This window comes from Hemiscyllium ocellatum, chromosome 20 (genome assembly GCF_020745735.1).
Source record: "Hemiscyllium ocellatum isolate sHemOce1 chromosome 20, sHemOce1.pat.X.cur, whole genome shotgun sequence".
In the NCBI taxonomy this organism is placed as follows: domain Eukaryota; kingdom Metazoa; phylum Chordata; class Chondrichthyes; order Orectolobiformes; family Hemiscylliidae; genus Hemiscyllium; species Hemiscyllium ocellatum.
Window position 1 is genome coordinate 26031368 of NC_083420.1, and position 16125 is coordinate 26047492.

Below are 16125 nucleotides of genomic sequence, written 5' to 3' on the forward strand. Positions count from 1 at the left end.
ACACACACACCATGGGTGCTGGGGAAAAAAGAAAAAAAAATAAAAAAATAAAAAAAAATAAACAGGAATGTCTTTGGAGGAGCACTTGGTGTCCACCAACACCCTGGAGTTGTTCAGGGAGAGGTGGGCGCCGCAGGGATTGGAGTATATCATTTCCCCCTCCAACTCTATTTTGATTTAGTCCCTGCCCTCCCGTTCACTGTTCACACAGCATTGCCCTTTGATGTGAAGGGCACTGCTTGTCACAGGCCACTCGGGTGTTTTCCTACTTTTTCTGGTGGTGGATATTGAATAAAGATTTGTGCACTTTGCGTCTCTCACTGTGTCTCACAAACTACACACACACACCATGGGTGCTGGGGAAAATAAGCACTACCGCAGAAAAAAAAATACACAGGGGATGGTGAAGGGCACTGCTTGTAAAAAAAAAGAAAAAAAAAAAAAAAAACAAAAAAAAAATAAACAGGAATGTCTTTGGAGGAGCACGCGGTGTCCACCAACACCCTGGAGTTGTTCAGGGACAGGTGGGCATCGCAGGGAGTGGAGTATATCATTTCCCCCTCCAACTCTATTTTGATTTAGTCCCTGCCCTCCCGTTCACTGTTCACACAGCATTGCCCTTTGACGTGAAGGGCACTGCTTGTCACTGGCCACTTGGGCGTTTTCCAAGTCAGGAGTTGGACCAGTGGCAGTGTGTGCCTGAAGAAGGAGAAGAAGGAAGAAGGAGAACAAGAACAAGAACAAGAACGAGGTGGAGGTGAGAGCTGTGTGTTCTGGGCCTAGCTTTGGAGCTGCAGTGGGGCCCACTCCCACTGCTGGTCTCTGGGACCCCGCCTGGGCCTGCCTCCACCACCGCAGCCTGGGACTCGCCTGAGGCCACTTCCTACAACCTCCTCCACTGGTGTGACCTGAGGCCTACCTCCACTGCTGCTGCCTGGGACTTGCTTGGGAGTCCCTCCACTGCTGGGACCAAGGGCCAGCCTGGGACTCACCAGAGGCCTGCCTCCACCAGCGCTGCCTGGGACTCGCCTGAGGCACCTTCCCACAACCTCCACCACTGCTGACTGGAACTCGCCTGGGAGTCCCTCCCCAACAGGTCCGCCTCCACTGCTGGGACAAAGGGCCAGCCTGGGATTCGCCAGAGGCCTGCCTCAACTGCTGCCGCTGCCAGAGGCCTGCCTCCACCACCACTGCCTGAGACTTGCCTGGGAGTCCCTCCCCAACTGAGGGCCTGCCTGGGACTCGCCAGAGGCCTGCCTCAACTGCTGCTGTCGCCTGAGGCCTGCCTCCACCACCGCAACCTGGGACTCGCCTGAGGCCATTCCCCACAGCCTCCACCACTGTTGCGACCCGAGGCCCACGTCCACCGCTGCTGCCCAGGCTTTAATTTTGGGGCTGCCTGGGACTTGTCTTGGGGACCCTCCCCAACAGGCCTGCCCCTACCGGTGACCAAGGCCTACCTAGGACTCGCCCAAAGCCTGCCCCTGCCTCTGCCACTGCCGTTGCCTGAGGCCGGTTTCCACCGTCGCTGCCTGGGACTCGCCTCGGGTGACTGGCTTTGGGCACGACCCCAGGACTTCTACCACTACTACAGCCAAAGGCTCACCTCCAGCAGCAGAATATGGCGAGCCCGAAGGTCGCAGGGCCCAGCCGGACCTACGCCGGGGTAGCCGCTGCCTTAGGCTCGGCTGCCCCAACCCCGGCCGCAACCGCATCCCCCTTCAGGCACCTGACCAAACGCCTGGGGGTCAAGGCCTATCCCCATCCCAACATGACCATCGAGGCCTGCAGTAAGGCCATGGCTAGTGTGGTCGGCCCACTGGCCATCGTCGCTGCGGCCCGCATGTACGGGAAGGCCGTCTTCTTTCTTAAGACCGAGCAGGCGGTCCACCTGGCCGTGGAGAGGGGGCTCACTGTGGGCGGGACACATTTACCCGTCGACCCTTTGGAGGTCACGGCCCAGAGAGTCGTGATCTCCAACGTCCCGCCCTTCATTGCCAGCGAGCTCCTTCTTCCCCACCTCACCACCTTGGGGGAGATCCGGTCAGGTGTTCAACCGCTCCTGCTCGGTCTTAAGGACCCCACCCTCCGTCACGTGTACTCCTTCCGACGCCAGGTGTTTATTTGCCTGGCCCGGGAGGAGGTCACGGAGGGCTCATTCACTGTCCTCCACGAGGGCGCGGCATACCGCGCCTTCTGGACGGCGGACGGCGTGTGGTGCCACCTGTGCCGTGAGGTGGGGCATATTAGAAAGAACTGCCCCACCCAGAAGGCTGCCCAGCCCACACCAACGGCTGCGGGTGGTGCCGCCGCACCCACTCCCCCTCCCCCAAAGTCAACACCACAAGCCCCGGCACCGGGGGCTAAGCCGGAGGCTCCCAATGCCTCAGCTTCGGGCAGGGAGGGGGGTGAGCGTCCGACCGAACGGAAGGTGCTCAGGAAGACGCAACGCGTCAAGCCCGCCCACGGGGAGACCACCCTATCCCCTTCCCCTCCCCCTTCCCCTCCACGTAGCCCACGACCTGCCCCGCCCCGGCACGACAATGCCCCTGCGGCCGTGCCAGCGTCGCCCCGGCGCGGGAACCCTGACCCCCGAACCCCCAAACCCGTACCTGATCCTGGCCCCACTGACCCCAACCCCGACCCCGACCCCAACCCCGACCCCGTTACAGAAACACCTGAGGCTTCAACCCCTCCTCCAGAGACCGAGCCCCGTCCCACCCATACACCCCCTGACACTAACCTGAGGGGAATCACCGCTGCCCTACCACCTCCAGAGACTGATTCTCCTAGCCCTGGAGAAGGAACTGGGCCCCTGCCCCGCCCGCCATCACCTGATATACCAGGGGCGGGGCAGGAAGTGACATGGCTGACCCTCCCCACCCTGGCCACGACCCCTGACTTCCCCCAGCCAATCGTATTCCGGGAAAGGCGGGGGGGAGGGACCTCGGGCCCCATGACCACCAAGGCGGGCGGGGAGGAGAAGGCTCATAAACTCCCCCCTGTCTCTCTGGGGAAGAGGCACTGGCCCTTGGAGGGGGAAGAAATCCCATCAGCGTGCCGGCGGCGCTGCCCCTCTCCAGGGGATGAGCCGACGGTGTCTCCCCACTGTCCTGCACCATGGCCTGACCTGCCCAAACCCCCAGGGGCGACAGCCGGGCCTTCCACCGCCATAACTCCTCCAGCCCCTGGGGAGGATTTTAATACCATCACGGGCCATGGTGCAGGCGACCGCGTTCTTTTTACCATTAGGTTGTCGAGCGGTGGAGGGGAGGAAGGTGTTATCCTCGCTCCTCCCTCCCAGACTGTTTTTCCGGGGGCCTTGGCCCTGGGGGAGGACCTTTTCCCCGAGGAGCCGGGCGTCCCGGTGGCGGGAGAGGAGCGGGGCCCCGAGCCTCTGCCGCCCGGCGACCCGAACTCGGGGCGTTCCGGGAAGGGGTGTGCCGAGGAAGATACGGAAGGTGACCCTGGGGGTGGGGTCACTGGAGGTTTGAGGCCAGTTGGCGGTGCCGGACCAGCCCCCATCCTCTCGGTGGGGGAGGGGTCGGTGACCGAAGGCGACCTCCCGGAGGAGGGTTCTGGATCGGTGGCGGACACCGGGGACGACGCGGAGTCCGTCTCCAGCGACATTTTCGAGTCCCAGGTGCCCCGCACCGATCTCCCCCTCATCCCCCTCGAGGAACTCCGGGAATTTGTCGAGGAAACTCGGAGTCGCCGGGATAGAGCCCAACTGGCGCTCGACCGCTGGAGCTCCTTCGAAAGAGTCTACTGGTCGGCCCACGCTGCGCGCCAGGCGCCCGGGCTTGACGTTAACGAGCGAAAGCGAGTCAGGAACTTCCTGGGAGCACTCCTGGTGAGGGCGAGGGACTTCTGTGCCCCTCCCTCGTCCTCCCAGTAAATGTGTATATAGTTTAACTGTGTGTACTGGTGGTGGTTGCACTATACTTCCGACATGGAGACAACTATAGCCAGCCTCAACATCAACGGCAGCAGGGAGTCACAGCGCAGATTCCAGACCCTCTCGGTCCTTCGGGACGGGAGGTATGCGGTGTGCTTCCTGCAAGAAACCCACACTACCCCGGGAGACGAAGCCACCTGGCTCCTGGAGTGGCGAGGGGGGGTCTACATGAGTCACCTCACCCGCAGATCTGGCGGGGTGGCTATCTTGTTGGCCCCGCATTTTCAGCCGGAGATCTTGGGGGTCAGGGAGCCAGTGCCAGGCCGTTTGCTTCACCTGACGGTTCGGCTGGGGGGCGCGGTGCTTCACTTGGTGAACGTCTACGCTCCCCTGGCCGGGCCGAGGCAAGCGAGCTTCTTTGAAGAAGTGTCCGCTCATCTCGCTTCCATCGACGAGAACCAGTGCGTCGTCCTCGGGGGAGATTTTAACTGCGTCCTCGAGGACAGGGACCACGGCGGTGCCCGCACGAGTTCGACGTCGGGGAGGAGGTTGGGGGACTTGGTCAAGTCCTTGGACCTGGTGGACGTCTGGCGGAATCTCCATCCTGACTCCATCGCCTTCACCTTCGTGAGGCCTGGGGTCGGAGCGTCCAGAATCGACCGCCTGTACGTTTCGCGGGCGTACGCCTCCTGTTTTCCGAAGGCCTCCACGTGGCAGGTGTCGTGCACGGACCATCACCTGGTGTGGGCGGAACTCCTTCCGTTCGGCGCCAGGTTGGGCTCCGCGTACTGGCACTTTAACAACCTGCTGCTGGAGGACGAGCGGTTCCGGGACTCGTTTCGTCGTTTCTGGGCCGGCTGGAGAAGGAAGCGGGGAAGCTTCCCCTCCCTGAGGCTATGGTGGGACGTGGGCAAGGCTCACGTCCGCGTCTTCTGTCAGGAGTATGCGAGGGGGTCGACGAAGAGGCGGAAATCCAGGATCGGGGAGTTGGAGAGGGAGATGCTCGACCTGGAGTCACGCCTCGGTCAGCCCGACGCGGACCCGGCCCTGCGCGGGGTGTACGAAGAGAAGAAGGCCGCGCTCCGGGACCTGCAGCTCGTCGGGGCTCGGGGCGCGTACGTGAGGTCGCGGCTCCAGCTCCTCCAGGACCTGGACCGCGGCTCCCCCTTCTTCTACTCGCTGGAAAAAAGGCGTGGCACCCGTCAGCAGCTCCTTGTGCTGCTGGCCGACGACGGGTCCCTCGTCTCGGATCCGGAGGGTATCAGGGCCCACGTCCGATTCTATTACACGGCCCTGTTCTCTCCGGATCCGTCCAGCGAGGATGCTCGCAGAGTTCTGTGGGAGGACCTGCCGCAGCTCAGCCCGGAGGACGCCGGAAGGCTCGACGCTCCCGTCACCTTAGAGGAGCTGACCGGCGCCCTCGACCGGCTCTCGCGGGGCAAATCCCCGGGGCTGGACGGGCTGACTGTGGAGTTCTTCAGGGCGTTCTGGGACGTCCTGGGGAGCGACTACGCACAGGTCCTGGGGGAGTGTCTAAATGCCGGAGAGCTGCCCCTTTCTTGGCGCAGGGCGGTCATCGTCCTGCTGCCAAAGAAGGGGGACCTTCGTTCCTTGAAGAACTGGCGTCCGGTCTCCCTCCTCAGCACAGACTACAAAATCTTTGCCAGGGTGTTGTCTTCTCGCTTGGCTTCCGTGCTGGCCCACATGATTCACCCGGACCAGTCCTACACGGTCCCGGGCCGGAGGATACAAGACAACGTCCATCTGGTCCGGGACCTGATCCATTTCTGTCGACGGGCTGGTCTGCCGAGTGCCTTCCTGTCTCTCGACCAGGAGAAGGCGTTCGACAGGGTCGATCACGAGTACCTGCTCGGGACTCTGCGGGCGTTCTGGTTTGGGACGCAGTTCGTCGCCCGGATCCGACTTTTGTACGCCGCCGCAGAGTGTCTGGTTAAAGTTAACGGGTCCCTGACGGCGCCCCTTCGCTTCGGGAGAGGAGTGCGCCAAGGCTGCCCCCTGTCCGGCCAGCTGTATTCCCTGTGCGTGGAGCCTTTCCTGCGCCTCTTGCGGAGGAGGTTGTCGGGGCTGGTTCTGCGCGGCGCGGGCACGGGGGTGGTCCTCTCGGCCTACTCCGACGACGTGCTCCTCACTTTCACCGACCCAGCTGACCTGGGGAGGATGCGCGAGTGCCAGGCCGTGTACTCGGCAGCGTCTTCCGCCAGGATCAACTGGGCCAAATGTTCCGGGCTACTGGTGGGTCCGTGGCGGGTGGACTATCTGCCGGAGGAGTTTCGGGGGTTCAGCTGAAGTACCACCCATCTCCTCTACCTGGGGGTCTACCTCAGCCCGACCGAGGAATCCTGGCCGGCCAACTGGCAGGAGCTGGAGGCCAAAGTCTCGGCTCGCCTAGGCCGCTGGACAGGACTGCTCCGAGTGCTATCTTACAGGAGCCGAGTGCTGGTCATAAACCAGCTGGTGGCCGCCATGTTGTGGTACCGGCTGGTCACTTTGGTCCCTCCTCCTGGCTTTGTCGCTGACATCCAGAGAACGTTGATCGACTTCTTCTGGGACAAAAAGATGCACTGGGTCGCTGCGCAGGTTCTGAGTCTTCCCATTGAAGAGGGCGGTCAGTCGCTGGTGTGCGTCCGCACCCAGGTCGCGACCTTCCGCCTTCAGACCTTGCAGCGATACCTTTATGTCGAGCCTCCTCCTAGGTGATGCGCCCTGGCGACGTATTTTTTCCGCCAGGTGCGTAACCTCAACTACGACACGCAGCTCCTGTTCGTCGACCGTGACGGTTTGGAGGTCGCCCTCAAGGTGCTGCCTGTCTTTTACCAGGACCTGATCACTGTCTGGAACATGGTCGAATCGCGTCGCGCCTACCCTCCGGCAGGAGTAACAGCTGAAGTCAGGGAGTCATTGCTCAGGAATCCGCACCTCCGTGCTCGCGGGTTCGAGTGGCTGTCGGAGGGCAGGGCCGTGGTGGCGAGGGTTACCAGGGTCAGGGATGTGCTGGGTGCCGGGGGCCTGGTCTGGACGTTGCCTCAAGACATAGCGAGCAGGGCAGCGGTAGACGTCCGGTACATGGCCACCGGCATCCGCCTTAAAATGGCGGTGCTCGGACCCGACATAGTGCACCAGTTGGAGGACGCTCAGGTGTGCGGTGGGATCCCGTCTGCGCTCACCCCTGCCCGGACGGAATTTCACATTGGCCCCAAGGTCCCGTACTTCCCGCGGGAGCCTGTGCCCCACAACCTGAGCCGTCTCCGAAATTTTAATTTTGTCCCCTTCAAGGATGTTAAGGCGTGCGCTGTATCGACTGCTGCTGCACACCGTCCACCTCTTCTCCCTCCTCCACCGCCCGGACACGCCCTGGCGTGCCCATTTGCCACCGGGCGGTGGGGATCCCCAGTGGAGGGCCCTCTATGCTGGAGTCCTCCCCCTTTCTCTCGGGGATCTGGGGTGGAGGGTGCTGCACGCAGCAGTCCCCTGCAACCGCAGATTGCGGTAGTTCACGGACTCCCAGCCCAACTGCTTGTTCTGTGGCGCTGTGGAGTCCGTGGACCATGTGTATGTTGGGTGTGGGCGTTTGCACTCCCTTTTTGATTTTCTGAAAACCACCTCCTCTGTTTTTGGTTGCACTTCAGTCCCACGCTCCTGATCTTCGGGCACCCGGTGTGGAGGAGGGAGGGCAGGTCTGAAGACCTCCTCGTGGGTCTGCTGCTGGGCCTGGCCAAACTGGCCATAAACAGGTTCAGGCAGCGGGCCGTGGAGGGGGTCGTTAGGGCCGACTGCCTGCCCCTCTTCCGCGGTTACGTTAAAGCCCGGGTGTCCTTGGAGAAGGAGCACGTGGTGTCCACCAACACCCTGGAGTTGTTCAGGGAGAGGTGGGTGCCGCAGGGAGTGGAGTGCATCATTTCCCCCTCCAACGCTATTTTAATTTAGTCCTTGCCCTCCCCTTCACTGTTTTGATCACACAGCATTGCCCTTTGATGTGAAGGGCACTGCTTGTCACAGGCCACTCAGGTGTTTCCTTTCTTCCTGGTGGTGGAAATTAAATAAAGATTTGTGCACTTTGTGTCTCTCACTGTGTCTCACACCTGCACACACACACCATGGGTGCTGGGGATAAAAATAATAAGCACTACCGCAGTTAGGCAGTAGTGTGGGGAAAGAGGAAAAAAAAACCAGGAATGTCTTTGGAGGAGCACGCGGTGTCCACCAGCACCCTGGAGTTGTTCAGGGAGAGGTAGGCGCCGCAGGGAGTGGAGTGCATCATTTTCCCCCTCCAACTCTATTTTGATTTAGTCCCTGCCCTCCCCTTCACTGTTTGATCACACAGCATTGCCCTTTGATGTGAAGGGCACTGCTTGTCACTGGCCACTCGGGTGTTTTCCTAAAAAAAAAGCAGCATCTTCAAAGGGCACTGCTTGTCACTGGCCACCCGGGTGTTTTCCTTTCTCCCTGGTGGTGGATACTGAATAAAGATTCGTACACCTTGTGTCTCTCACTGTGTCTCTCACCTGCGCAAACACACAATATGGGTGCTGGGGAAAAATAAGCAGTACCGCAGAAAAAAAATGAACAGGAATGTCCTTGGAGAAGGAGCACGTGGTGTCCACCAACACCCTGGAGTTGTTCAGGGAGAGGTGGGCGCCACAGGGAGTGGAGTGCATCATTTCCCCCTCCAACTCTATTTTGATTTAGTCCCTGCCCTCCCCTTCACTGTTTTGATCACACAGCATTGCCCTTTGATGTGAAGGGCACTGCTTGTCACTGGCCACCCGGGTGTTTTCCCATCTTCCTGGTGGTGGAAATTGAATAAAGATTTGTACACTTTGTGTCTTTCACTGTGTCTCACACCTGCACACACACACACCATGGGTGCTGGGGAAAAAATAAGCACTACCGCAGTTAGGCGGTAGTGTGGGGATAAATAAAGAAAAAGAAAAAATAAATGAGAATGTGTCCTTTCTCAGTGCCGCCACATCATGGAGGGACTGCGGACACAGAACGTTAAACTCGTCTGGGTTACTAAAATTCTTGGAAGGACTAGCTCACAGGGGCAATGTACTCAGGTTCGTGTAGAATTTATGGATGACAGCAACTGTTCCATCATTCGAAATGTGAAAGGGCCAGTCCGTGAGGGAGATGTACTCACAGTTTTGGAATCTGAGTGTGAAGCAAGAAGATTGCGATAAAAGATCAACAAAGCTGATGCCAGTTGTGATAATTGGTTGTGGACATTTTCATATTTTGACAATGGGATAATAAACATCCATTAAGGTAAAAAATAAAAATAAACGGGAATGTAAATAAATGGGTTACTTGGTTAAAAAAAAATTAAACAGTAATGTCAGTTGTTCTGTTGACACTGAGAGCTAGCTCTGAGGGAGCTGGATCAGTGTCAAGGACTCTCCATGTGTAAATAAAGGGTGACTTGATAATGGAATATCAGCCTCTGAGGTGTTATTTCAGAGGGTGTTGTGATAAGGACACAAGGAACATGCAAGAAGATATGATACATTGAGAAGATGAATAAAAACTTGGTAGATGGATTTTAATGCATGAAAATATGAGCACATGCACTCTGTTGGAAGAATCAAAAAGCACACATTTTTAAAGATAGAAGCACAGGAACATGAATAGGCCATTCAGATTCTTGAGCCACTTCCTACATTCAAAGAGACCATAGCTGATCTTTGGCCCAACTCCATTTACCTGCTTTTGGCTCATATAATTTCAAACTTCTGCTTAACAACAAATTATATATCTCTGATTTTAAAATTAACAACTGATCCAGCATCCATTGCCATTTGTGATGGGAAGTTCCAAACATCTACCACCCTTTTTGCAGAGAAGTGCTTCCTAATATCTCTCCTGAATGGTCTGGCCCTAATTCTCAGACTATTCCCCCTAGTTCTAGAATCCCCAACCAGTAAAAATAGTTCCTCTTTAACTATCCTGTTTTTTGATGTTAATATCTTGAATACTTTGATCAGACCATCTCTTAACCACCTAATTTCTAAAGAAAACAGACCTATAATTTGTATAATCTCTCCCCATAACCCCTGAAGTCCAGGTGTCATTTTTGTATACCTACTTCCCCGACATGTCAGTAACTTGCCCATAATTCCATAGATTTCTACCTTAGTTATCAGTCTCTTATATGGCACATTATCACATGCCTTCTGGAAGTCCAAATAAGCAACATCCACAGACATTCCCCTGTTTACTACCTTATTCTCTTCCTCAGAAAAATATCAATAAAATTGGTAAGGCATGATCTGACCATGGATCCAATACTGGCCATCTATCTCTGAGTAACTGAAAATTTTCAAGGTGTTCAGTTACCCTAGTCTTGATTACAGACTCCACCAATTTCCCCAACACAGATGTTAGGTTCACTGGTCTGTAATTCCCTTCTTTCAAAATGGAGTGACGTGCAATTTTCCAAACCAGAGAGATTAATCCTGTAGGGAACTCTGAAAGATTATAGTTAAGGCATCTACAAAGTGCTCCCCTACTTTGTTTAACAACTGTTGATGGAAACCATCAGGTTCTAGGGATTTGTCACTCTTTAATTCCATTAATCTCTTCATTACCAATGTTTATCTTATATAATTTTATTCAATCCCTGTTCCTAATCCACTTAATTTCTTTGGGACTTTCAGCAAGCTATTCTCCTTTCACTGTAAATACTGAGGCAAAGTAATTATTTGATCTATTTGCCATTTCCCCATAGTCATTGACAATGTCCTTACTTTCAGCCTTTGGTGGACCAACATTGCTTTAGACATCTGTTTTCTCTTTATGGAACTATAACATTTTTTCTTACTGATTTTGACGTTCCTGGCAAGTTTCCTTTCATAATCATTTTTTAGTAGCTCTGATAAGCTGCCATGTGGCCCTTTGATGATCTTGTATCTTTTCCTTTCAGCAGGATCAGTGCTGTTTTTGCATTTTGACGCTGGCCCTTATCTCTTTAGTTGTCCATTACAGTTTTTACTTTTGTGAATTGGAGCTTTACCTTCTCTGAAGTATGAACTGTTTTTGTATTATGTTACATGTTTCTTTCAACATTCTCCACTGTTCTTAGGTTGTTTTGTCCATGAGCTGATTTTCCCAGTTTACTTTAAATAGATTCCATCTCATCTTGTTAAAGTCAGCCTTACGTAAATATAAAACTCGAGTAGCTCATTCATGCATTTTGCATTCAAATGCTACATTTAACTCAATCATGCTGTGATCACTATTTCATAAATGCATATGTGTAATTAGGTTACTAATTATTAATTAATACTCACAGAGTCATACGTAGCATGGAAATAGACCCTTCAGTCCAACTCACACAATTCAACCAGATATCCTAAATAAATCCAGTCCCACTGTCAGCATTTGGCCCATAACCCTCTAAGAGGTAAAAACAATGATTGCAGATGCTGGAAACCAGATTCTGGATTAGTGGTGTTGGAAGAGCACAGCAGTTCAGGCAGCAACCAAAGTGCAGCGAAATCGACGTTTCGGGCAAAAGCCCTTCATCAGGAATAAAGGCAGTGAGCCTGAAGCGTGGAGAGATAAGCTAGAGGAGGGTGGGGGTGGGGAGAAATTAGCATAGAGTACAATGGGTGAGTGGGGGAGGGGATGAAGGTGATAGGTCAGGGAGGAGAGGGTGGAGTGGATAGGTGGAAAAGGAGCTAGGCAGGTAGGACAAGTCTGGACAAGTCATGAGGACAATGCTGAGCTGGAAGTTTGGAACTAGGGTAAGGTGGGGGAAGGGGAAATGAGGAAACTGTTGAAGTCCACATGGATGCCCTAGAGTTGAAGTGTTCTGAGGCGGAAGATGAGGCGTTCTTCCTCCAGGCGTCGGGTGGTGAGGGAACGGTGGTGAAGAAGGCCCAGGACCTCCATGTCCTCGACAGATGCTGGAGGAGCATCTCTAGCATCCTCTAACATCTGCTGAGGGGGAGTTGAAATATTGGGCCACGGGGCGGTGTGGTTGATTGGTGCGGGTGTCCCGGAGATGTTCCCTAAAGTGCTCTGCTAGGAGGCACCCAGTCTCCCCAATGTAGAGGAGACTGCATCGGGAGCAACGGATACGATAAACGATATTAGTAGATGTGCAGGTAAAACTTTGATGGATGTGGAAGGCTCTTTTAGGGCCTTGGGTAGAGATGAGGGAGGAGGTGTGGGCACAGGTTTTACAGTTCCTGCAGTGGCAGGGGAAAGTGCCAGGATGGGAGGGTGGGTTGTAGGGGGGCGTGGACCTGACCAGACAGTCACGGAGGGAACGGTCCTTGTGGAAGGCGGAAAGGGGTGGGGAGGGAAATATATCCTTGGTGGTTGGGTCTTTTTGGAGGTGGCGGAAATATCGGCAGATGATTTGGTTTATGTGAAGGTTTATAGGGTGGAAGGTGAGCACCAGGGGCGTTCTGTCCTTGTTACGGTTAGAGGGTGGGGTCTGACGGTGGAGGTGCGGGATGTGGATGAGATGCGTTGGAGGGCTCTTTAACCACGTGGGAAGGGAAATTGCTGTCTCTAAAGAAGGAGGCCATCTGGTGTGTTCTATGGTGGAACCAAATCATCCGCCGACATTTCCGCCACCTCCAAAAAGACCCCACCCACCATCCATCAAAGTTGTACCTGCACATCCACTAATATCATTTATTGTATCCGTTGCTCCCGATGCGGTCTCCTCTACATTGGGGAGATTGGGTGCCTCCTAGCAGAACGCTTTAGGGAACATCTCTGGGACACCCGCACTAATCAACCACACCGCCCCGTGGCCCAACATTTCAACTCCCCCTCCCACTCTGCTGAGGACATGGAGGTCCTGGGCCTTCTTCACTGCCGCTCCTTCACCACCAGACGCTTGGAGGAAGAACGCCTCATCTTCTGCCTCAGAACACTTCAACCCCAGGGCATCAATGTGGACCTCAACAGTTTCCTTATTTCCCCTTCCCCCACCTCACCCCTAGTTCCAAACTTCCAGCTCAGCATTGTCCCCATGACTTATCCAGACTTGTCCTACCTGCCTAGCTCCTTTTCCACCTATCCACTCCACCCTCTCCTTCCTGACCTATCACCTTCATCCCCTCCCCCACTCACCCATTGTACTCTATGCTACATTCTCCTCACCCCCACCCTACTCTAGTTTATTTCTCCACGCTTCAGGCTCTCTGCCTTTACTCCTGATGAAGGGCTTTTGCCCGAAACGTCGATTTCGCTGCAATTTGGATGCTGCCTGAACTGCTGTGCTTTTCCAGCACCACTAATCCATAACCCTCTAATCCCTTTCTTTTCATATGCCCATTCAGTTGCCTTTTAAATGTTGTAATTATAGCAGCTTCCCGGAGAAAGTGAGGACTGCAGATGCTGGAGATCAGAGCTGAAAATGTGTTGCTGGAAAAGTGCAGCAGGTCAGGCAGCATCCAAGGAACAGGAGAATCGACATTTCGGGCATAAGCCCTTCTTCAGGAATGAGGGAAGCGTGCCAAGCAGGCTAAGATAAAAGGTAGGGAGGAGGGTCTTTGGGGAGGGGTGTTGGAAATGCGATAGGTGGAAGGAGGTCAAGGTGAGGGTGATAGGCCGGAATGGGGGTGGGGGCGGAGAGGTCAGGAAGAAGATTGCAGGTTAGTAAGGTGGTGCTGAGTTCGAGGGTTGGGACTGAGACAAGATGGGGGGAGGGGAAATGAGGAAACTGGAGGAATCTGAGTTCATCTCTTGTGGTTGTAGGGTCCTAGGCGGAAGATGAGGGGCTCTTCCTCCAGCTGTCGTGTTGCTATGGTCTGGCGATGGAGGAGTCCAAAGACCTGCATGTCCTTGGTGGAGTGGGAGGGGGAGTTGAAGTGTTGAGCCACGGGGTGGTTGGGTTGGTTGGTCCGGGTGTCCCAGGGGTGTTCTCTGAAACGTTCTGCAAGTAGGCGGCCTGTCTCTCCAATGTATAGGAGGCCACATTGGGTGCAGTGGATGCAGTAAATGATGTGTGTGGAGGTGCAGGTGAATTTGTTGCGGATATGGAAGGATCCCTTGGGGCCTTGGAGGGAAGTAAGGGAGGAGGTGTGGGCACAAGTTTTGCATTTCTTGAGGTTGCAGGGGAAGGTGCCGGGAATGGAGGTTGGATTGGTGGGGGGTGTGGACCTGATGAGGGAGTCATAGAGGGAATGGTCTTTTTGGAACGCTGATAGGGGAGGGGAGGGAAATATATCCCTGGTGGTGGGGTCCGTTTGGAGGTGGCGGAAATGACGACGGATGATACGATATGATATGGAGGTTGGTGGGGTAGTAGGTGAGGACCAGTGGGGTTCTGTCCTGGTGGTGATTGGAGGGGTGGGGCTCAAGGGCGGGAAGTGGAGGAGATACGGTGGAGAGCATCGTCGATCACATCTGGGGGGAAATTACGATCTTTGAAGAAGGAGGCCATCTGGGTTGTTTGGTATTGGAATTGGAACTGGACCTCCTGGGATCAGATGCAGCGGAGACGAAGGAATTGGGAATATGGGATGGCATTTTTACAGGGACAGGGTGGGAGGAGGTGTAGTGTAGGTAGCTGTGGGAGTTGGTCTGTTTATAGCAAATGTCTGTGTTGATTCGGTAGCCCAAGATAGAAATGGAGAGGTCTAGGAAGGGGAGGGAGGAGTCTGAGACAGTCCAGGTAAATTTGAAGTCGGGGCGGAAGGTGTTGGTAAAGTGGATGAACTGTTCAACCTCCTCATGGGAGCACGAGGCAGCGCCGATACAGTCATCAATGTAGCGGAGGAAAAAGTGGGGGTGGTGCCAGTGTAGCTGCGATTATACCAGCCTCCACCACTTCTTTGGCAGCTCATTCCACACAACGCCACCCTCTGTGTGAAAATACTGTCCTCTATGTCCCTTTTAAAGCTTTCCCCTCTTACCTTAGACCTATACCCTCTAGTTTTGGACTCCCCTATCTAAAACAGACTTTGCCTATTTACCCTATCCCAGCCCCTCGTGATTTTATAAATCTCTATAAGGTAACCCTTCATCCTCCGATGCTCCAGGGAAAATAGCGCCAGTCTATTCAACCTCTCTTTATATCTAAAACCCTCCAACCTGGCAACATCCTTGTCAACCTTTTCTGAACCCTTTCAAAGTTCACAACAATCTTCTTATAGCGGGGAGACCAGAATTGCATGCAGTATTTTAATACTGACTGAACCAATGTTCTGCACAACTGCAATATGATCTCCCAATTCCTATACTCAATGCATTGACCAGTAAAAACAAGCATATCAAACACCTTCATTATCCTATCTGTGACTGCACTTTCAAGGAACTATGAACCTGTAGTCCAATGTCCCTTTGTTTAGCAACATTACCCTAGACCTCACCATTAAGTGTACAAGTCCTGCCCTGATTTGCCTTTCCATAGTGCAGCACCTCACATTTATCTAAATTAAACTCCATCTGCCACTTCTCGGCTCGTTGGCCCATCTAATCAAGATCCCGTTGTACTCTGAGGTAACTTTATTCACTGTCCACGACACCTCCAACTTTGGTATCACTTGCAAACTTATTAACCATACCTCCTATGTTCACATCCAAATAATTTATGTAAATGACAAAAGCAGTGAACCGAGCACTGATCCATATGGCACACCATTGGTCACAGGCCTCCAGTCAGAAAAGCAACCCTCCACCATCACCCTCTTTCTTCTATTTTCCGGACACTTATGTATCCAAATAGTTAGTTCTCCCTCTATGCGTATGATCTAACCTTGTTAACAAGTCTACCATGAGGAACCTTGTCAAACGCTTTACTGAAGTGCATGTAGATCATATCCATTGCTCTTCTCTCATCAATCCTCTTTGTTACTTCTTGAAAAACTCAATCAAGTTTGTGAGACATGATTTCCCATGCACAAAGCCATGCTGACTATCCTTAATCAGTCCTTGCCTTTCCAAATCCATATAAATCCTGTCCGTCAGGTTTCTTTCTAACAAATTGCCAATTATCCATGTCAGAATCACTGGTCTATAGTTTCCCGGCTTTTCCTTACCATCTTTCTCAAATAATGGCACCACGTTAGCCAACCTCCAGTCTTCTGGCATCTCACCCATGGTTATTGATGATACAAATATCAAGTAGCAAGGGGCCCAGCCTTGCTTCCCATAGAGTTCTACAGTATACCTGATCATGTTCTGAGGAATTGTCCCCCTCTATACATTTTAAGAACTCCAGCATCTCCTCCTCTGTAATATGGACA

General features: G+C 53.9%; 1 protein-coding gene across 1 annotated transcript; it reads left to right on the plus strand.

Annotated features, from left to right (window-relative positions):
- The first annotated feature begins 8889 nt into the window (after positions 1 to 8889).
- On the plus strand, positions 8890 to 9149 carry LOC132825183 (small ribosomal subunit protein eS28-like). Its single transcript, XM_060840222.1, has one exon. The coding sequence runs from the start codon at positions 8890 to 8892 to the stop codon at positions 9097 to 9099; it is 210 nt and encodes a 69-aa protein (XP_060696205.1). The 3' UTR covers positions 9100 to 9149.
- Positions 9150 to 16125: the final 6976 nt, after the last annotated feature.

Bases quoted from the DNA above. Each gene is read 5' to 3' on its own strand.
- LOC132825183 (XM_060840222.1), top strand. From the start codon at position 8,890: ATGGAGGGACTGCGGACACAGAACGTTAAACTCGTCTGGGTTACTAAA.